A 22,588-nucleotide genomic window follows, 5' to 3' on the forward strand; every position below is an offset into this window, starting at 1 on the left:
GTTAGCAGAATACCTGTATCAAATTAAATTTCTAGTAGATCACAAATTTCAGCCAGGGAGCTGGAGAGATGGCTCTACAGTTCAGAGTGCTTACTGCTCTTGCAGAAAACCTGAGTTTGGGTCCCAGCACCCAGACTGGATGACCCACAACCACCTGCAACTCCAGTCCCAGAGATTCAACCATCCTCTATAACCTCCTTGGACACCTATATGAATGTGGAACTTATAATTCACACAGGCACACACATAATTTTAAAGTCAGCCTCTTTTAAAAACTTAAACCAATGAAAATGAGGAAGGAGGAAAGGAAAGCCATAAAAGCTTGTGTATTTCAAACAGAGAATATACAAATTAAAAAGATGTTCTGGTCTTGGAATGAAGACAGCCTGACAAGGCAGGATAAAAAAAAAAAATCCAGTAAAACAAATTATGGTAAATTTAACAAAATAAAAAAGTAAATTTGACCAGCAATATGGTTCAGTGGGTAAAGACACTTGCCTTCAAACCTGATGACCTGAGCTCAACCCTCACATGGCAGAAAAAAATTACTTGACTTCTGAAAGTCTGTTAAGACCTACAAACCACACACACTCTCATACACATACACACACACACCACACACACTCTTATCTTATACACATACACACACCACACCTTCTCTTACACATATACACTCCCACACACCACACACACTCATACACATACACACTCACACACACGCATGTAAAATGTACTTTTAAAATGTAAAGTTCTAAAATAACATTTTAAAAAAATTGCTAAATGAGAAAGAAAACTCCCTAAGCTTTCACAAAATTTCTAATAACCAAACAGCCACAGCCACAACACAAAGAAAACACCAACTGTGTTAAAGGAACACACATAAAAAACCAAATGGAATGGTTCTTCATTAATAACCCTGGCAAAACTAAATGAGGTAATATCTAGTGTCTGTCAATACAGGAGCAGGAAAGACAGTAGGAAACTTAACAGTCTATCAGAACTATAAACACATTTAGACACGTACCGCAGACCCAACGCCAGCAATGAGCATCCGGGACTGTAAGTACGCGAGTGTTCACTATCTCACCACTTAGGAGATTAAACCTGACCACCCACCAGTCAGTCTGGGTAAACAGACTTCAAGACCATATACAGAAGTAAGTGCTATGAAGCTCTATTTCTTAAATGCATGTATATGGAAATGAAAACATGCTTAATATATTAAATAAACATGAAGTCCATCTGCATTTTCAAGTGAAAAGAAACATATACACCACAGCAAACTTATGGGAAGCTACTCACAAGATGTTTGTAATGGTTGGCTCTGAAGAGTCCAAACGGGACACAGGAACAGCTTCTTTTTTAATACAGGATTTTCCCCAACGCACACATAGTTTCAACAACCCTTTTCAAAGAAACTCAACAAAAGATCTCACATTGGACAATAAAGACACAAACTTCAAGATACTTTTTTTCAAACATTTACTGAACACAACACCATTTTTCCTTTTTACACAGCAAAGTTGTTAGTTTCAAATTAGCTGAGCCATTAGGACTGTCAACTGCCATGAAATCAAAAGTGATTCTACATGTCAAACTCAAAGAGAAGACATCATGCAATATATAAATCACTGATAGACCTCAGGTGCAGTCAGCAAGGTTACTATGCTTATTAAAGTCACATAAATGGCTTGACAAGAGTGCGCGATAGAATGACATCACTGGCTGGCAATAAACCTGGTGAATTACTAGACTACAACTATGTAGCTCCTCTGCACCGAGGACGGCAGGTTGTGTAACATTACAAAGGACAGTCTTTCCCATAGGTTAAGGCTAGATTTTAGTCCCCAGCTATGTACCTCTGAAAAGACTGGTTAGGAAAGCTGGGTGAGTGGGGAGGGGTCGCTTCATCTTTTCTCCTCTACCAATTACTGAGCAACAACAACAACAAAAAAGCCATGCACACATTTTACAACACCCGATAAGAGATACAAAACCTGTTTCCTCGCCTTGCAGGCTTGCATCCTCGTGCCTTCATTTTTCTGATGAGGCCACTCACCCCATGATTCACCCCTAAAGGAAAGCTGACAGTAATTTAGCAGTAGTCACCCACTGAACAAGCCACTGTCCCTTCCCAATACACTAACACAAAGGTACACTTCACAGACCTAGGACTAGGAATCACATTTACATTTGTAAAAACAATGAATCAGCATTGTCGCTGGAGGATTTGTTCCAGATCCCAGGGTTGGGAAAGGGGATGTTGTATGCCCTAACCCATCCCAAGGTTTGGGCAGGTCTACTAGAAACATCTAAGAAAGCCCCTTTGTGTATGTACATAGTGAGAGGCTGTCAGATGATATCCAGAATGGAGCCGTGCACTTTCAAAGTGGAGTGGGCATAGTTTAGAATCTGGACTGCAATCAGTTCACAGAGCAAAAGGCAGCGCTGAATGTCTTACTCCTCCCTATGAATGTTGCAGGAGTCTCGTCAGTGAGAAGGGTGCGCTCCTGAGCGCACAGACTCCTGGGTAGCTGATAAAGCACTTCAGATTTTTATAACTCTGTCATAAGGAAGCATAGATACTTTCACCCACTTACCCAGAGATCAGCCACTGGCTGCTTCTCAACCAGTAAAGGGCAGACAACTCTTTGCTCTCTCTGGCTGCCCTACTCCAAGAATAAGGAAGCTCTTCTGCTAGATTAGCCAAAGCAGTCTGATTTTGAGGAGCTGCCTCAACTAAGAAAAATGCTGTTAACACAGAACTTGGAACTCTCTGGAACTTGAATTTTCAGAAACATTTGACTACAGTGTTGCCTTTAGGGAGGCACTGCTCCCAAATTTATGTCAGTCAAACAATGCTGTCATGCTCAAGTCCTCACAGTCACCGTTTATCCACTATTAGTATAATGAGATCAAAGCCCTTCTCAGAAACTAACCAAAACCAAAGAACTTGCAGATGGGCCCGCTTTCACCGTTGTGGTTCACAGGTTTCAATTTTTTTCACGGTGGGGAACCTTTCTACGGACGGTTGGGCTCGTGAGACAACTCAGGGGGTAGACTGTAAACAGCCTTGGTGTCAGTCAGTTACCCCCTTCTTCAGCAAGGAAGGGGATGAGCTTGCCACCCAGACTGGGGTTAATCACTGATGCGCAAGTGTCCAGTTCCTAACTGCATGAAGTGGAAAGCAGCCTCCTGCACTCCTGGCTCATCCAATGTGACAATTTACATGACAGAGAAGTGTTCTGGGAAATCACTAACACTGCCAAGGAAGAGTTAGAATTCAAAGCATGATTCTACCAATAACAAACATGAAGTGACAGACATGGCTGTAGGAGACAGCCCAGTGAGCTAGCTACAAAACCACCACCTTCCACACCTATCTATTTTTCTTTAAAAACAAAAGTTTATGAAACATTTGGCTGAGCTTATTTTTAAAGAATTCTACCAAAAACAAGTAACGGAAAAACCAGGCATGAAGATCACTTCTTCCAATAATGGCTTTATACAGGTGTTCCCCAATGCAAATCTGGAGTGACATTACGGACAGAATGAGACCCTCAGCTAGAGTGCACCACGTGCAACTACAGTTTAACAAACCTTGCCAGTTATCCACCAGCATGGTTCAGTTTGCTCTACCCTCATCAGCAGTCTTCCCCCCTTCAAAGCTGTCCTTAAATTCTATCTCTGAATATGCACATATTATTATTATCCTCATATATAAATAACGTCTAGAACAGTGTTGGTCCTGGATAGTGAAGGGGAAAAATGTTTTTAAAACATGCAACGTTATCTGATATTTTAAGTTTGGGTGCTTAAAAACCATACACATTAAAAAATGGAACCAAATGAATACTAAGTGCCACAGCTATTCCTCGTTGTCCATATCAGGCCTTAGAGTCGGAAAAGGAAAGACCTGACCTGAGCCTGGACAGAGGCAGGACTGACTCACCTGTGCAGTGTGTCATCTCTTCCAGGCCACTGAGAGTTGCCAGGGCAAGGTGAGACAATACCCCCCTTGAGCTCATGTTCCAGTAGGGTCAGGTCAGAAGTTCCCAAATCAGGTCATGCCACACCTCCCTTTAAACCATACAGAAAATGTCTTCCTTGTAAACTCTCAAGTTAGGAAAACAGACATCTATTCATGAAAGATTTCACCATTAAAACACTCCTAACTGGAGCAAGCACACACATGAAGCACAACTACAGCAATTGTGTCTCGCACCCTTGGAACAGGAAGTTTTTCAAGTCTCTCTTACCCTCCCAGGTATTTCGTTTTGTGGGGTATCTCTGTTAAGGCCCTAGGTGCTGATTTTGGCTTGATCGTTTTTTATACTGCATCACTGCAACCTTTCTCGTAAATTTTAAAAAGTAATATCTACAGGTAAAATGTTTGTGAAATCTTACAGGTTGTTTAAAGTTTATATCTGATGTTGCATCATGACAACGCTTTTCACTAAAGGAAAACAAGAAGCTGTGGGTCTCCACTTATGGTACCATGCACTAGGGGTAGCTCAGGCATTCATTTGGCACTAGAGAAAAATTACAGGAACAACTAGTTTACTTTCATTATCATTTCCAGCATCAGCAGAAGCAGGTGTTCCTTCAACTTGAATTTCTGTGATGCTTAAGAGAAAAATCACAGAATACTCTTGAAATGTGTTGATAAAAGAAAGCAAAATACGAAGACTTCAGTACCACATTCTGTGGTAGGAAAGTCTGCAGCTCTGAGATATACCTTCCATGTGGCATTGAGAATCATTTTCCTCATCAAATACTTCATTTCCTATACCCTACTCCTGGTTTTCCTACATCTTACAATGGACGAAGTAAAAAACATCAGAACCTTGTCCTCACTCGTCTTACACCTCACAGGGAGACAGAAATAAATGTCCTCTGGAAAGGCAGTTTCCAAATGTTAAAGACACAACACAAGAGGAAAGGGCTAAAAGAGGACAAAACAGAACATCTAGCTATACTATGACAATGCTTCATAATACAGCATGCTCCTTACTTAGGTCTGTGAGCCCAAAGTCAAGTGCATGACTGCAATTTAGATCCATCATTACAACAAAGACCAAAAGAACTCAAGCCTAAGGTGGGGGTCTAGCCAAGTCCATAGGCTGGGCTAAGATCACCACTTAGAAGACACTCCCCAGCAGAATGCAATCATTTCCATGAATTCAACTTTCCAACAATAACTGCACATAATTTTCAGATTAAGAATCAGTAGCTAAGTGTTTCAAGTCCTCCTGGTGTAAAATGTGCTGTATCACTCTGCGCACATAGCGAGAGTGAGAACCATCCACGCAGGACACGAGCATCTCCCATTGCTCTCAATGTTCTTTTTTAGTTCATTTTCTTCATGAAATCCTCAAAACTGCTGCACGGATGACATGCTGACATCAGCTTAACAGAAATACTTTTGTAGGCAGCTGTTTAAAACATCATCAACTTTAAATCACAAAATGCCCCCCATTACACAAAATATCTACATTCATTCCTTCAAAAAGAAAGAAAGAAAGAAATGTCCAAACACCTTCCAGTTACACCTGAACAGTGCTGCTCTGTTTAGTGTGCTGAAATCAATACATGAGACAAGAGCCAAAGGGAACCAAGGACAGACAGGCTGAAAGGGTAGTGGAAAGAAAGGACAATTTATGAACACATACTTCTATTGTCTGTGATTAAAGTCCTTTACTTTTTAGCACCACATTAAACGATTTTACACATCCAGTCACTTAATGAAATCCAACAAACTCTTCAAGAGTCCGGGGGATCTGGTCTTGGTAGTTAATGTCATTAGCCCGAACTGCTCGGGCAGCCAGGCACTTGAGGCTCATCTTCATCTGAGTTTTAAGTAGTATTTCAGACACCCCAGTGGTACTTTTGTCTAGTGGAGTCTTATTCCTGCTTGTTTGTCATGTCGGTGTGAGCGCCGGCCTCCACAAGGCTGATGATGATGGAAGTGCAAGGTCAGAAAGTCACTGATGGGCCTGTTGTACTGGACTATAATGTGGAGAGCACTATTCCCCCTCATTGTCACAGCATTCACCCTCAGCACCGCAATCCAGCAAGAGCTTGTGACCAGCGCATTGGGAAAGCTGCAGACGTTCGTTGGTGGTGGAAAATCATCGACTGGCGTGTTTGAGTTGACAGCCAGGTGTAGCAGGGTGAAACCTTCCCGTGTTCTGGGATCCAGGTGAATCAGGTTGTAGATCTGCTTGTTAATTCTGCACTGGTCTTCTTCACTACACTGTGTCTTGGTGGAGATGCACACCAGGTACAGGAAGGTATAGAGGTTACACTCATAATTGTCCATGGCACTGTGGACATCAGCATCAGAGATATTTTTAACTCTGTTCTGCTCTGGCTCTATTTCCAAAAAGCAACTGCATCTCAGAACACATTCTATATCTTGGGGCCTTCACAGCTTCGTTGAGGTGTATCATCTGTGAGAAGACTTGAGCAAATCGAAGCAGATCCTTGTGCGTGTTCCTATTACCTTTCTGCCTGAGGTGTAGTGCGTGCAGCCACAGCTTGATGCATTGCTCGAACTCCATGTTATCAGCATAGACAGCCCCTCTGTAAATGATGGGGTGGGAAACATCAATGTTGTCGGCGCCTAAAATCCGCTCCCGCACAATAAGGCCCTCCATGTGAAGAGCATCTCTGTCTTGTCGAATGGACTCCAGTTCCTGGGGGTTCCTACACTCAGTTCTGTTCCCATAAGCATGGATGGGTGGGAGAACCTCTTTTTCAAGAATGTTGTTACCATCCTGAAACCTCTCCAACATGGCTAAATATAAATAGTGGTATGTCTTCATGATGTCATAGTTCTCACGGTCATTAGCAAAGGAGGCACCCAAAAGCTCCAAGGCTTCAATCCGACTTCTGCGGTCACAATCGGCATGAGAGAGCAGAAGTTCAACAACATCAGCTTTACAGCTTTCGGCAGCTACCTTCAATGGTGTCATTCCATGGCCGTTCACCACTATCGCAGCTCGCCATTTTATCAGCTCTTTCACAATGTCAATGTGGCCAGCTTCGGCGGCAAAGTGCAATGCTGTGGCTCCACAGTGTGCTTTAGCATTGGGATCAGCGCGCTGTTCTAGAAGGTATCTGACCACATCAGTGTGCCCCTTATATGCTGCGATCATTAGGCAGGTGTTGTCATACTTGTTGGCAATGCTGATATTGGCATTATTTTCGACCAAATATTTCACAATGTCCAGCCTGCCATCAAAGCATGCTGCCCGCAGTGGGGTTGAGTTAGTGACTGTGGTATGGTTCACGTTGGCGCCATGGCTGACTAGAAGTTTAACAACTTCAAAATGTCCGGCTCCTGCAGCACACCAAAGAGCAGTGGCACCATCAATGACATACCTGCACACAAAGAACAGTCAGTCAGACAATGGCTCACAGGCCCTGACATGTTAACAGGGGCATTCACAAACTCTAACTGAAATGTCACTCTCCCAAACGTTAGTATTTATTTGAGTAGAAATAAAAACAAGTAATTTCAGCAAAGCACTTTATACCAGCATGAATTAATAAAATTATTGTTACTGTTATTACTAAAGTTCATCTTTTAAAAATCTAAAGAATACTCTCAACTGGCAAAAATACACTTCAGAAAACACAAGAGGGGCTGGGGTCAGACATGGTGGCACAGGCCTTTGAGCCCAGCAATTGGGAGACAGCAGCAGGCAGATCTCTGTGAGTTTAAGACCAGCCTGGTCTAAGTGAGTTTCAGGATAGCCAAGGCTGTTACACAGAGAAACCATCTCAAAACACACACACACACACACCAACAGAGAGAGAGAGAGAGAGAGAGAGAGAGAAAGGGGCTGGAACAATGGCATGGTGGGAAAAGTATTTACTGTGCAAGCATGAGGGCCCGAGTTCAAATCTACAGGTTTAGTACCAAGAGTGGCAAGTGTCTATTATCCTAATGTCACTTCGGTGAGATAGGAGGTAGATAGAATCCCCAGAAGCTTATGATTAGCGGATTAGCCCTCAGACAACAGTTCTCAACCTATGAGTTGCAACCCCTTGGCAAGCCTCTATCTCCAAAAATATTTATATTACAATTTGTAAACAGTAGCAAAATATGAAGAAACAATGAAAATAATTTTGTGACTAGGGATCACCACAACATAAGAAACTTATTAAAGGGTTGCAGCATTAGGAAGGTTGAGAACCACTGCCCTAAGATTACCTGACCTACAGCAACAAAAATGAACAATCACTAGTCCATACACTACAGAAAGCTATACACTGCTTTCTTTTGGGAAAGGTACTTGATGGCAGGTTGTACACGGAGACTTACTAAGCAAATGTGCTCTGCATGTAAGTGCTTTTTTTTCTAGCATGCTATGAAAAGCTAAGATGTGTGTGTGTATACTTTGTATATATTCCTGAAGCAAACCATTATGTGGCAGCAAGAACAAGAAACACTAGCATTTGGAAACTACCCAGGTGCCTCCCTGATTTCACATTGTGGACACTGAGTCTGCGGTTATCAGCTACTCAGTGCCTCTGCTACAAGCAGGGTTTGCAACCTCTACAAAGTTAGATTCTTCTGACAAGTTCAGTCTTTCCCACTTTTCTCCCAATCTCCTTTTCCTATTTTAATTCTACTGATAATGGTTTCATGGACCCTAAAAAGATTTTTGCTAAAGATATTTAGAATTACCTGACAATATGAGTAGAAGGCTGACCAAATAATTATTTACTACAATTAATGATCACACGCAAAATCTATTGAGCTTCTCACTACACAACCTTATGCTGTGATGCAGGCCAAATTACAACCCCCACAAAATAAGAGGATGCAACACCCATAACGTCTCGCCAAAAGCCAGCTGTTACCATGGCAGCTAGTGCACCTCCCTGTCAATTCCAAATTCCAGTTCTTATGAAGGAGACTAATTCTTGGCAGTGGTGGGCTGCCCTGCACTTCTGCCTTCCACCAGGAAGACAGCATTCTTCTCTGCAGGATGAGGCCCTCGCCAGACAACCCAATCAACCTTCATCTTGACTGTCCCAGCCTCCATGATATGGAAAATAAATTCCCACTCTAAGACTCACCTAGCCTATAACAGAATTGTTACAGCAGCATAGAATGAACTACGACTTAGAAAAGCAGCTGGGTGTGGTGCTGTCCACCTTTAATCCCAGCACTCGGGAGGCAGATACAGGTGAATGTGAGTCTGAGGCCAGCCTGGTCTACAAAGTACTTTCTAGAACAGCTGGGACCAACACAAAAACTTTATCTCAAAAAACAAAGACTAAGAGAAAAACATAAAATAGCCCCAGTTAACTCACAGAAACAATACATCTATCCTTTTATTTTTTAAATTACACCTATTAGCTAGGAGCAATGGTACATACCTTTGACCCCAGCAATCAGGAGGCGGAGGCAGAAGCAGGTGGATCTTATTTCAAGGCCAGTCAGGGCTACTCTGTGCACGTGGTGTACACGTGTGCATGTGTATTTGTAATGTACAGGCAGATTCCACTGCACATCTGGAAGTGAGAGGACAATTTGAGGGAGTTGGTTCTCTTCCTTCCGCCATGTGGGTCCCAGAGATGGAACCAAAAGATCAGGTCTAGCCACAGTGATCTTCTTACTGGCCGAGCCATGGCAAACGGACCTTCACTTGTTTTCGATACAATGTGTTAATAACCAGTCTGAAAAGAGACCTCTTAAATTGAAACAAGTGTTTGATCTACAAGTTTCTTTGCAGTTGATACTTTTTATATTGAAGACCTTTTAGAGTATTTGGATCCTATGTAAACATATTAGTTACTATAGCAAACAAGATGGGCAACATATTGGTATCTATCACATAGAGTTATTGGTAAGTTACTGTGAAGATTGAGCTATATTACATACTAGTAGTTATATACAGACTAGAGACATTCAAGTATTTTGTATGAACAATTTGATGCATTTGTGCTATTTTCCTTTAAAGTCAGCTGTACCTCTTTAAGTCTACATAGCTTAGATAGAACTACACCTGGTAAAATTAAAATTTTTTAAATTTTAATTTATATTTATTGTATGTGTGTTCATAAAGAACAGCATGCAGGTGGAAGTCAGAGGATAATTTGCGGGAACTGGTTCTTTCTCCTTCCATTATGCAGGCTCTGCAACTGAACTTGGCAGCAAGTACTTTTACCAAATGAACCATCTCACCAGCCATGAATCTTGCATGTACATCTACGGACTCATTTTCTGATCCAGGTATAAAACATTATAGTCACCCGATATGTTCTCCTAGTGCCTCTTCCCAGTTCTATTCTATTAATGAAGCCATGCAGCACATTCCTTCATATTTGGCTTTTTTCACTAACTCATCTGTGAGATTCTTTCATAGAGTTGGATGGAACAGCAATTTCTCTTTGAAAGTTATGAGTGCTCTATAGTTTATTGATTTTTGGTTTTTCCGAGACAGGGTGTTCTCTGTAGCCCTGGCTTTCCCTGAAACTCCCTCTATACGACTAGGTTGGCCTTGAACTCAGAGATCCACCAGCCAACCTCTGCCTCCTGAGTGCTAGAATTAAAGGCCACAAACTACTTCCCAGTTCTATAGTTTGTCTATCCATTGTCTTCTTAGTGGATATTTTGGTTGCTCCCAAGGTTGACCTTTCATTATAAATAAAGTTATCTTGGACATTCTGTTTTGTTTTTGCTTCAGACAGAGTCTTACTATGCAGTCCTGGATATGCAGGAAACTCAGATACCCACCTGCCTCTTGCCTTCCAAGTACAGGAATTAAAGGCATGTGCCACCCACCGCCCAGCAGTCTAAACATCTTCAAAAAAAAATATTTTTTTGCATTTATTTGGGGGAGAAGGGAAGCATGTGTCAAGATCAGAGGACAGCTCTCTGGAATCAATTATCTCCTCCCACCGGGTAGTCATAGAACTGGACTCTGGCTGTCAGGCTTGGAGGCAAGTACTTTTATCCACTAAGCCATCTTGAAAACCCTAAGGTGGGAAGAGGGGTGAGAGAAAGAGAGAGAAGGGAGGGAGGGACAGAGGGAGGGAGGGAGGGACGGAGGGAAAAAGAGTCTCTAAGTGTTTGCTTTTTAACTTTTAAATATTTTATTTTTTATGTACATGGGTATTTTGCCTAATGTATGTCTGTGGAGCACATGCATACAGTGCCTGTGAGAACAAAAGAAGGCGTTATCAGATCCCTGGAACTGGAGCTACAGGTGGTTGTGAGCCTCTATGTAGTGCTGGGAATTATACCCAGGTTCTCTGGAAGATCAGTAAATGCTCTACTACTAAGCCACTGTTCTAGGCCCTTATCGTTTAAAGTTTTGTACACAGTGTGAGGCTAGAACAAAGGCTGACTTTCTCCCACACTGTTAATTGTCCCAGCAATGTTTATTTAGAAAGTGTGTCTCTTACCTGAATTTCACTGGCATTTTTCTTTCCTCCCATGGTGTTGGGGACTTGAACCCAGGGTATCACGTACCCTAGACAAGCATTCTACTACTGAACTACAGTCTCGGTCCCACTGGAGCCTATTTCATTAGCTCCGAGTGAGTTTATTTCTGGAATGTTATCTTGATGCATTATTTTAACCTTGCATCAGTGACACAATTATGGTAGTTTATTTTTTCTTCAAAATTATCTTAGTTACATTTCCACATACTTTCAGGGTCAGCCTGCCAGTTTCACACAGGTGTGCATGCACGTACAGCCTACTAGGAGTGTGACTGGGGTAACAGAAAATGTATGGAGAGCCCTTCCGTAGAATAGTCACACTCAGAGGCTACTGACACTTCTAACCATGAACTTGGGAGTTTTTCTGTTTGTTACCTTCTGCTTCTCTCAGAGATACTTTGTAATTTTCAGTGCAGAAGTCTTGTACATTTTTCTTTTGGTTTACTACTAGAGAGTGATTTTTTTATGATAATATTGCAGTTGTGTCAACAAAAAACTTTAATTGAACTCTGTATATTTAAGTGAAATTTAAATATACTAATTTTAATTAGAGTAAGTTTTAATTAGACAATTGTTGGTAAAATGGCACAGTTGGTAATCATGAAGCTATTCTTATCTAACATTTCACTGACTCCTCCTTTTTTTCTTCTGGTGATTTTTCTACATTAGGCTAGCCTAGAAATTGCTATGTAGCTCAGGCTGACCTCAAACTGGCAATCCTCCTGGCTTAGCCTCTCAAGTACTGGGATTACAAGTATGTGTGTGCCATTAATCTGGTCCTAATTAATTCCTTAGTTTACAAACAAATAAATAATGAAAATAAGAGTGATATGTTAAGCCAGATATGGTGACACATGCCTATATGGGAAGTCGGAGGCAGGAAAAACCTAAGTTTGAGGTCAGTCATTGCTGTATAGTAAGCCAGTATTAACCTTCTTCCCTAAAAAATAAAAATAATTGCTTTATTTCATATTTGAGACAGGGCCTCACTATGTAGCTAGCTGCTGGCTGGCCTGGAATTTACTATGCTCCAGGACTCAGCCGGCCTATCTCTGCCTCCCAAGTGAGAAAAGGTAATATTTTAATTGCTAGAGTTAAAAATAACCTATATAAAGGACCTATTTTAATGTAACACTTCTTGAGATTTAAATAGCTTATATTTGTATTCCTAGTATATAACAATTTCATCTTTTTAAAACCAATACATAGGGCCTAAGGATGCAGCTTAATTGTAGAGTTGGCAGAGCATGTGCAAGGACCTAAGTTTAACCTCTAGCATAACTAACAGCTTCTTACTCCTCATACACATACACTAAAAAACAATAGCTGCCCAAGCCAGTGTAAGGACAAAGGTAGGGGGAAGGGGAGAGGGGTGTATGTGTGTTCCCTGTATCCAAGCACTATATGAGTACAAGGATAGGGGTAGAGGAGAGTGTGTGTGTTCCCTGTATCCAAGCACTACATGAGCACAGGTATCCAGAAGCCAGAAGAGGATGTCAGATTCCTTACATTCTGAGACTCAAATCCAGGTTCTCTGGAAGAGCAGTACAAGCTCTTAACAGCTGAACCATCTCTCCAGCCCCCTTTAAGTATTAAGGGGAGGAAATAAAACAAAAAACAACTAGAATAGTTTTCTGACCTCAAATTTCACCATAATCTATGGTGAAATGGTAAAAATTAAATTTTAGATACATATGTACTTCTCTTGATTTTTTGAAAATTATTAAATTTTATCTTTTGTTTTGGAGACAAGCTCTCTTTATGTAGTTCTAGCTATCCTAGAACTCACTATGTAGACCAGACTGGCCTCAAACTCAAGAGATCTTCTTGCCTCTACGTCCTGAGTGCTCAGATTAAAAGCATGCCCCAGCACACCCAACATTATTATTACATTTTAATTATTTAGTGTGTACATGCACATCATGACATGAATGTGGAGTTCAGAGGAAAACTGCAAGAATTGGTTCTTTCTTTCCAATTTGTGAGTTCCAAGGATTAAACTCAGGTCCTCAGCTTGGTTACAGGTAAGTACCCTTCCCCATTAAGACATCTAGGTAGCCGTTCACTTTTTATAACAAAGTACTTGGTCACTCTACTCGTTTTCCTGGGATAGTCTGGTAATTTCCATTTTTTCTTTATTCATATAGAAATGTGACAGGAATTATAAGACGATTCCAATAACCTACTCTTTTTTTTTTGTTTGTTTTGTTTTTTCGAGACTGGGTTTCTTTGTAGCTTTGGAGTCTGTCCAAGAACTAGCGCTTGTAGACCAGACTGGCCTCGAACTCGCAGAGATCCACCTGCTTCTGCCTCCTGAGTGCTGGGATTAAAGGGGTGTGCTACCACCACCCGACATCAATAACCTACTCTTTTGTTTGTTGTTTGTATGCGCATGTGTATATGGTGTATATGTATGTATATTTTTACTGAGACAACTAAAATTCAGATATTTTCTTACAAAAATGTATATATATATGTGTGCATGTATGCACATGTATGTATAATCTACACAACCCTAAAACAAAAATATCAGCTTTTTAAACAGAAGATGAAGATATATTAAAGTTAATAAGCCATTTACTAAATTTCCATGAGTGAAGCACTGTGTAGAACAATGATCTTGGAGCTGGTGAGATGGCTCAGCCAGTAAAAGCACTTGACACACAATGCTTTCAACTGAGTTCAAACCCTGGAATCCATGTTTAAGTCAATTACTAATTATTGGCCAGGCAGTGGTGGCTCATGCCTTTAATCTCAGCACTCAGAAGGTAAAGGCAAGTAGATCTGTGAGTTTGAGGCCAGACTGGTCTACAGAGCAAGCTCCAAGACAGCTGGGGCTACACAGTGAAACCCTGTCTCAAAAAACAAAAACAAAACAATTATTAACTATTAAGTAATTATTAATAATTTAAAAAGCTAGATCCAGTGGCTCACATCTGTAATCCCAGCCCCAGCACTTCTAAAGCAAAATGGGAGGTGGGAACAAGAGTCTGCATACACAACTCAACAAAGATGAGAGACCCTACCTCAAAAACAAAATGACTAGAACACAAAATAAACCTGTTTAAAGACTGCTCTTTCTAGTCTTGATCCAAATTTTTAATGCAAATTGTCTACTATACTTTATCTTTTAATAAACAATAATCTGATCAACCCAATCTCTTCAAGAACAAAGGCATCCAAGAGGCATGGAGTTTTTACAGTTGTGAGGTAGTTTCTACCACTGATTTCCTGGTTCAGCTTGAAGTGAAACTACCTGGTTCAGGCACTGGGAATGAAATAAAAACTCATTAGATGTGCATGACCAGCGTCTTAACTAAAATCCTGGAAATCAGTCTCAAGACCAGCGGAGCTCCCTGCCAGTTTTTTCGAAGCAAAGTTAGTTGAGGATATGGCCCTCCTGCCTTTCCTGTTGCTAGACATTTGTTAAGTGTTCATCCTAGCACTGGTAAAATAAGAACACTCAACAGAAGACTTCAGCATTCTTCTACCCTGTGTTCTCCCCACCCGTGTCTCAGCAAACCTGCTCAACAAGTGGTTCCCAGACCCTGGCACAAAGGAGTCAGCCCTCAGAACCCAAGTCAGCACAATTATCCCACAGCTCAGCTTTCCTTTGTTCTGGTCCCTTTCTATAGAATTTTTGGTAGCTTCCTACCACCAACTAAAAGTTCTCTTTCATTTCAAGAAGCTCCTTTCTACTCACCTCTGCCAACTCTGGGGTTCACATGCTGAGCCATTAGCAGAGTCATCTCAAGTATTATTTCAAAAAGGGTGAACAAGGAATCAAATTATTGACATGAAGCTTAATGTAGGTGGTGATCCCTTCCCTCTAGAGCGGTGGTTCTCAACCTTCCTAATGCTGCGACCCTTTAGTTCCTTATGTTGTGGTGATATGACCTCCAACCATAAAGGTATTCTTGTTGCTATTCATAACTGTAATTTTGCTACTGTTATGAATCATAATGTAAATATCTGACATGTATCCCCTTGAAAGGGGTCGTGAAAGGCTGAGAACCACTGCTCTAGCACCTACACTAGGAATCCACTTTGGTTTCCTAAGAGGTAATAAAAGCTTTTAGGTGGAACACAGTGTGATGGTTTGTCAGCTGGATCTGGAACTACCCAGGTGCACCTGTGAGAGAGGGATTACTGAGCCTCTGGGCAAGCCTAAATGGAATTATACTGATTTAGGTAGGTTGAGGTAACAGTCCACACTGAAAGCCGGACCTGGAATGTTTAAGAAGGAAAAAGGTAAAAGGTGAGCCCAGTGCCAGCATTCATCTCTCTGCTTCCTGAATGTGGATGCCATGTGACAGATGTCTCAAGTTCCTGCTGCCTTGACATCTCTAAGATGGACCCTTCAACTGTGAGCTGAAATAAAATCTTTCTTCCTGGAGTTGCTTGTCAGAATATTTTATCATAGCAATAAGAAAAGAAATGAAGACACACAGAGAGAGACTTTAACAACAACAAAAGTAAGCAAACAAACAAAAAAACCCTAAAGTGGGTGTGGCAGCACATACTTGTAATCCCAGCAACAGGGAGGACTTGAGTTTTAGGTCACCTTAGGCTACATAACAAGTCCCTGTCTCAAAAATAATTGTAACAACACAAATAATTTTAATGTCTGTATCTCTCTTAGACAAATACACACCAAACACAGCATATTGAACCTGTCATAACATGGACACTGCTGTGCAAGACAAAACTAAAATATGAGACATGCTACAAAGTTCCAAGCAAACACCTGAAACTTTAAAGACTATATTTAGTAAACAATAGGATAAATGAACAACTTTGCCTAAAACTTGTGAAGATGGTATGTAAATATGTACAAATTAGAAACATTAAACCTACTTTAGTATCCAAGAAGAGCCTACTGGCTCCCACCTAGTCATGGATATCAAGTGCCAACATAACCTAAGGGAAGAGATTAACTTTTCAAAATCCAGCCCCAGGGTGGGGACATAACAAAATGGTAGAGCACTTGCCTAACACTGGAAGCGACTCTAGGTTCTTTGCCCACTGCCACAATAATTGTCTTTAAAAAACCAAAACTACACTGAGCACAGTGGTGTACCTTTTTGATTCCAGTAGTTAGGAGACAGAGGAAGGCAGATCTCTTGTTAGTTCAAGGCCAGCTTGATCTATACAGAAAGTTCCAGGCCATCCAAGGATATACAGTGAGATCTTGTCTCAAAATGAAATAAAAGGCTAGAAACTGGAGATATGGCTCAGTAAGAGCACATACTACTTTTGTAGAAGCCCAGAGTTCAGGTCTCAGGAACCACGTTGGGCAGCTCACAACCCATCTGCCAGGCAACTTGAGCTCCAGGGATCTGACGCCATCTTCGACTTTATGGGCGCTTTCACTCATCTGTGCATGTACACCATACAAACATAGGATAAATCTTTAAAAAAGCTAGTCTTTGATACATGAGTGAGCTTCATACTGTTACCAGCACTATGGCTAACAGGCTCTAAATGGCTGAATTTTTTTTTGTTGTTGTTTTTTTGTTTTTCAAGACAGGGCTTCTCTGTAGCTTTGGAACCTGTCCTGGAACTCACTCCTGTAGACCGGCTAGCCTTGAACTCAGAGATCCGCCTGTCTCTTCCTCCTGAGTACTGGAATTAAAGTCGTGTGCTACCACCATCCAGCATAAATCACCATGTTCTCTTGGGTCTCAAATGTCAAAATCTCTGATAAACTACAAAATCATCTCAGAAACTTGACTGAGTCAGCTGAGATGTGGTCATGAACTTCAACCCTTCTCTTTTTAATTGGTATACCTGTCAAAAGTAAAAACCTACCATTTCTTCACAGACTATAACTCAAGATTGGACCTACCACAAGGATTTAAAGAATAAAATACCAAGCTACTTTAATAGCCACAACAATCTATGTGGTAAATAGACACAGAATCCAGAAGCCTCATCTGGCAAAACTGCAAATGGTGGCAACACTTCAGACTGCAGTTTCACTAGTCTCCCTTAGCTTTTGATCAAAACCTGATCTCTGCATCCTCCCAGTTCCCCACTCTATTGATCTCTGCATCCTCCCAGTTCCCCACTCTACTGATCTCTGCTTCCTCCCAGTTCCCCATTCTATTGATCTCTGCATCCTCCCAGTTCCCCACTCTATTGATCTCTGCATCCTCCCAGTTCCCCACTCTATTGATCTCTGCATCCTCCCAGTATCCCACTCCCAAGTGATCTCTGCTTTTTCCCAGTATCCAACTCCTCCCAGTACTCCACTCAAGTGATCAATCTCTCCATTCTCCCAGTACCGTACACTCTCAATTGATCTCTGCCATCTTCCTAATATCCCACCCATAGTCTTTCTAAATTGTCCTAGCTTGGATCTCTACTTGCAATAAGCACTGAAACATGGAAGGATACCAGACTGTCTTCTCTTCATGACCCACTGTTCTTTAGAGTCCAGCTCAACTACTATTTTCTCTGTAAAGCCTTTATTCTCCACCACCACGAAGCTGAGAACATCCTCCTCTGTTCTCCCTCAGCAGCCTCAAAGACTCCTATAAGCCTAAATGCCACAGCTACTCAATTACACATGAACTGTCACCCTCTACAGTGGGAATATTCTCATTTGTCTCTCAATACAGATCCCTAAGCAAAAGCTTGGCACATGGTAGGTGTCTGACAACTGTCAGCTTTAGAGCTCCTTAATCTCACTAGTTTGTGCAGAATGGTAACCAAGAGCTCAAACTGCATGTTCAATCATTTCAGGAGTTAGAGGGAAGGGGTACTTGCTGTTTTTAGTTTCAGGGTTTTTTGGTTTTATTGTGTTTTGTTTTGGAAACAGGGTCTATGAAGCTCTGGCTGACCTGGAATTAACTTTATATACCAAGCTGTCCTCAAATTTACAACTTTCCTGTGCTAGAATTACTGGCGTACATCACCACACCTGGCATCAGGTTCTTTTATCGCCTCAAAACAGCTTTCTCTTTGATAATCCAAGAAGACGGCATTAAGCAGAGTATTTCTAAATTCTTAAGATAACTAATTTTTCCCTGACTGTTCTCTCTTATCCACCCAGATCTCAGCAAGGTCCTTAGCAGCGGCTGCTATCACAAGGGTTCATTCCTAACTTAACAGACCAGTGGGCCGTCCTGCTCCACTCCTCTAAGTGCAGGCAAGGCTGTGAGACAGAGGCCAAAGGGGAAAACAAACATGAATCAGGATGCCATCTTTGCTCAACAACCTTCCTACTATCTACAGTAGGACCAAAGATAAGCCATGATCCAGGGGCTGGCATTTCATTGGACTACAACAGTTCAAATCATCTCCCTCTCATTTAAAACAGAACCAAAAGTTTTTATTGTTGGGGGGGGGGGTACAACAAAAATTTAACACTACCCTCATCATCTTAAAAACAAAACAGACCAAAAAACGTTTTAAAGCCCAAGCCAGCCTGGGGTATATAGAAACACCTGGTTTTTAAAACCAGAAATAGCAAAGATAGATAGATGATAGATAGATTAGATAGATAGATAGATAGATAGATAGATAGATAGATAGTAGGTAGGTGGGTGGATGGATGACAGGTAGGTAGATAGAGGATAGACAGACAGACAGACAGACAGACACTTTTCAAACAGGTTTTTGGTCAGGCAGCTTTTACTAACCAAAACTTAACTGCACATTTTTATGCTTAGAGTCCATCTATTTCAAAAGAAGAAAATGCTAAAATATTAATAGCTTATTTACTCGCAGTTCACCAAAAAACAATGTAATTGTCAAGCCAAATTCTGCACGCAGCTGATATTAATAGCTTATTTACTTGCAGTTCACCAAAAAAACAATGTAATTGTCAAAGCAAATTCTGGCACGCAGCTGTAATGTGCCAATCATTCCACAATCCTCAGGACAAAAAAATAAATAACGTCAAACACGACGATTCTGTTCTCTGCTCCCCAAAATATGCACAATTAACCTCAAAGAAAAATTTACCTAGAATAGTAATTTTGAACAATAATAAATGTTAGTGAAGCCCTCCCAACTTATAACATGTAATTAGCAATGGCGTGACTTCTACACCAGGTCCAGAGCCACCTGTGCAGCCAAAAATACCGGCCAGCAATGTGGGAGAGTCAGAATCGTGTCTAGAGATGCCCGGCTGCATGACGAAATCAAGTGTCTTGCATCATTGCTTGTTCTAGGGGCTTATTTTGATAGAAAGCCCTAGAGATCTGCATGAGCCTCGATCTGGACCACACCGAGGGAAAAATGGAAGAGGTTAATAAAGAACCAGGAGGTCTTCAGTTTTAATTGTGATCTCGTTAATTTCCTATCTCGGTTACAACAGTGCTGACAGAAAGGTATAAAAACCTAGATAGGCAAGCCACCATTCCCCCCCCCCCACGCCCCGTGTTCGCTATGTAGAAGACTATAGATCTAAAGACCCAGGGTGTGGCTACCACCTACGGGGGTAATAGGGTAGGAGCGGAACAGAAAAGACAGCAAACCATAGCGTTGGGAGATGAGGTGGGCATCAACGGGGACTGGAAGAGGATATAAAAAGGAAGAGAGTCCACACCTGAAGACGGGGAGGGGGGGCGGGGAGGGGATACAGGACTTGGGAGATCCGCGCGCGTCCGAGGGAGCCTGGAGTTGGGCTGTACCTACCCGTCGAAGCGGACGGTGCCAGTCTGCTGGGTCTGCACACGGTAGTGTTCTAAGAGCAAGCGCACCACCTTGGCGTGCCCATTGCGGGCCGCGATGATGAGGGGCGTGGAGCGCTGTCCTCCCTGCTGGCTGACATAGCCCAGCAGGTAGCGGATGTCGCTTTCCGACCGGTTAAGAAGCAAGGCAGCCAGAGTGAGCACCTTGCCCTCGCTGGCCGCCTTGTACACATAGCCAGCCAGGCCCTCCATGGCCGCCGCCAACTCCAACACCCGTTTGGTCGCCACCGCTGCTGCTGTCTTGCGCCCCCGGAGGCCGCGTCCGCCAGCACTTCAGACCCGGGCCCTCACAGCCCATTCAACAGGGCGCCGCCGCCGCCGCCTCGCCCAGGCAGCAGCGCGACCCAGAGAGGGCGGAGACACAGAGGTGGCCGAGCGCCGCTGGGGGCACAACTGTGACCCGGCCCGGGCGGGGAGGAGGACGTTCAGGGCCGCCCCCGAGGCCCCAGGCACCGGCCCTGGGCCGACGGGATCTCCATGGCGGCCGCCGCCCCGGGCCTCAGGCCGCCTCCTTCCTGCGGGCTGCGACAGGCGCGCGCCCGAGCTACGGGTCGCCGCTGGGGTCTCGAGAGGCCCGCGCGCGCCCCGGACGACGAGCGATGTGCGCGCTTGCCTCGCGCCGAGCTGGAGGGCCCGGAACGGCCTCCGCTTCACCCCTCGCGGCAGGAAAACCGCGGGCACTCGCCCACCGGCAATCGGAAGTGGCGAGTGGCGAGGAGGGCTACCGCGAGCCGCGCGTGGGTGTTCGCCGAACGCTCCGGCAGCACCAGCACCGGAACTTAGAGCGAGAGAAAGGCAGCCTCCGCAGACAGGGCCGAAGGGAGGGAGGGAAGAAGGGAGTGGGAGGGACGCTTAAGTAGGTATCGCTTCCTAAACCGACCGGCGGGAAAACGAGGCTCTCCTAAAGAAAGGTTCCGCCGTGCGCAGTTAACCGAGCCCTAATACTGGGCTTGAAAGTCCCTAGTGTCCTTGACGCAAGGAGCCACCTTCTCGCCCCCACAGGACCCTGGGATCTTTAGTCAAGACTGGGGGTGGAGAGGAGGCTACCGAACCTACGGGCTAGCGAGCCCACTCTGTTTTATTGATGTTGTGGGATATTTTCTGCCTTGGATGGGGGGAGGGCAGGGAAGGAGTAAGAGCACCCAAAAGATCCACTTTTGAAAAAGGTCTCTATGTCTCTGAGCCTCCGAAATTTGAGAGGGCGTGAGAGCCGCTGCACTGAGAAGGAAGTGAAAGGCTGGTCAGACCTCCCAGGAAAACGGAGATTAAGTGTGTAAGATTAAAGAGCTAAGGGGTAGCGGTCATAGCATGATTGAAATAGTCTCTGGTCCTGAGCCTGCAGAACCTCGTTGTCTCACATACGTCACAGAATTGTTAGGATTTGAAAACAGAATTTATCCAAGGAATGCTATAGGTCATCCACGTACTAGGCTTTGGTTAGCATCAAGGATTTCTTGGTATAGGCCAGTTCTTTCTCTCCTGGGGTTCGTGTGGAGGAAGCAGACAACTGAGGTAGAGTAGTTGGAGTCATATCATTAGCATTTGCTATGAAACAAGGATATGGGTTTGGACTAGGAGACTTCGTTTGGGTGGTCAGAAAAGGACCTCTATGGCAGGTGACCGGAACAAAGGCGGGGCCAAAGGGAATAGCCTGGTACAAAGATCCTGACCATCTGCTGAGCTCTGAACAGAAAGCAGTGTGCTGCAGACTGGTAGGAAGTTCTAAAGAATTAAGTCGCAGGAGGCAAGTCATGTGGGCTCAGTGACCTATGCAACGCTCAGTTTACTCTGGGATGGCATCTGGAGAGTTCTAAATCGGAAACGTGACAAGATAGTGCTCTTTCTTTCTTTCTTTTTTCTTCTTCTTTCTTTCTTCTTCTTCTTTCTTTTCTTTTCTTTCCTTTTTAAAGATCACATTGCCTGCTCCCTGATGGGTGGAGAACATACCCCAGGAAGCAAGAGCAGAAGCGCAAAGGCCAGTTAGGAGACGCTGGGATTACAATTAGTGGAGGATCAGGCCTCTTCTCAAATTCTCTTCTATTCTACTGCACAACTTTACCGATTTTCAGATCCCCACAATATTAAACAAAAATGGCCTTGGAAATAAGGACTGAAGATGCATGTTTTGTTTTCTTTTTAAGATTTATTTGTGTATTTTATGTATATGAGTCCTGAGTCTACATGTACTCCTACATCATGTGGTTGCTGGGAATTGAACTCAAAACCTCTGAAAGAACAACTAGTGCTCCTAACTACTGAGCCATCTCTCCAGCCCCTGAAGGCAAAATTTCTACAGCCAACACCTCTGAAATAACTGGTGGACAGAGGAAACTTGACTCATTTTATGCTGAGGCTTCAGGTTGAAAAGCAAAACAAAACAAAAAAAGCTTTTGACCGGCTATGTTGGTTAGTTTTTGTTT

At 43.0% G+C, this 22,588-nt stretch overlaps 1 protein-coding gene across 1 annotated transcript; it reads right to left on the minus strand.

Annotated features, from left to right (window-relative positions):
• Positions 1-5,438: 5,438 nt before the first annotated feature.
• Fem1b (fem-1 homolog B) lies at positions 5,439-20,980 on the minus strand. Its single transcript, XM_038324015.1, is given in 5 exon segments — positions 5,439-5,909; positions 5,911-5,967; positions 5,969-6,418; positions 6,420-7,386; positions 20,113-20,980. Coding segments are annotated over 5 exon segments (1,890 nt in total). The 5' UTR covers positions 20,361-20,980; the 3' UTR covers positions 5,439-5,741.
• Positions 20,981-22,588: the final 1,608 nt, after the last annotated feature.

Source organism: Arvicola amphibius, chromosome 3 (assembly GCF_903992535.2).
Source record: "Arvicola amphibius chromosome 3, mArvAmp1.2, whole genome shotgun sequence".
Lineage (NCBI taxonomy): Eukaryota > Metazoa > Chordata > Mammalia > Rodentia > Cricetidae > Arvicola > Arvicola amphibius.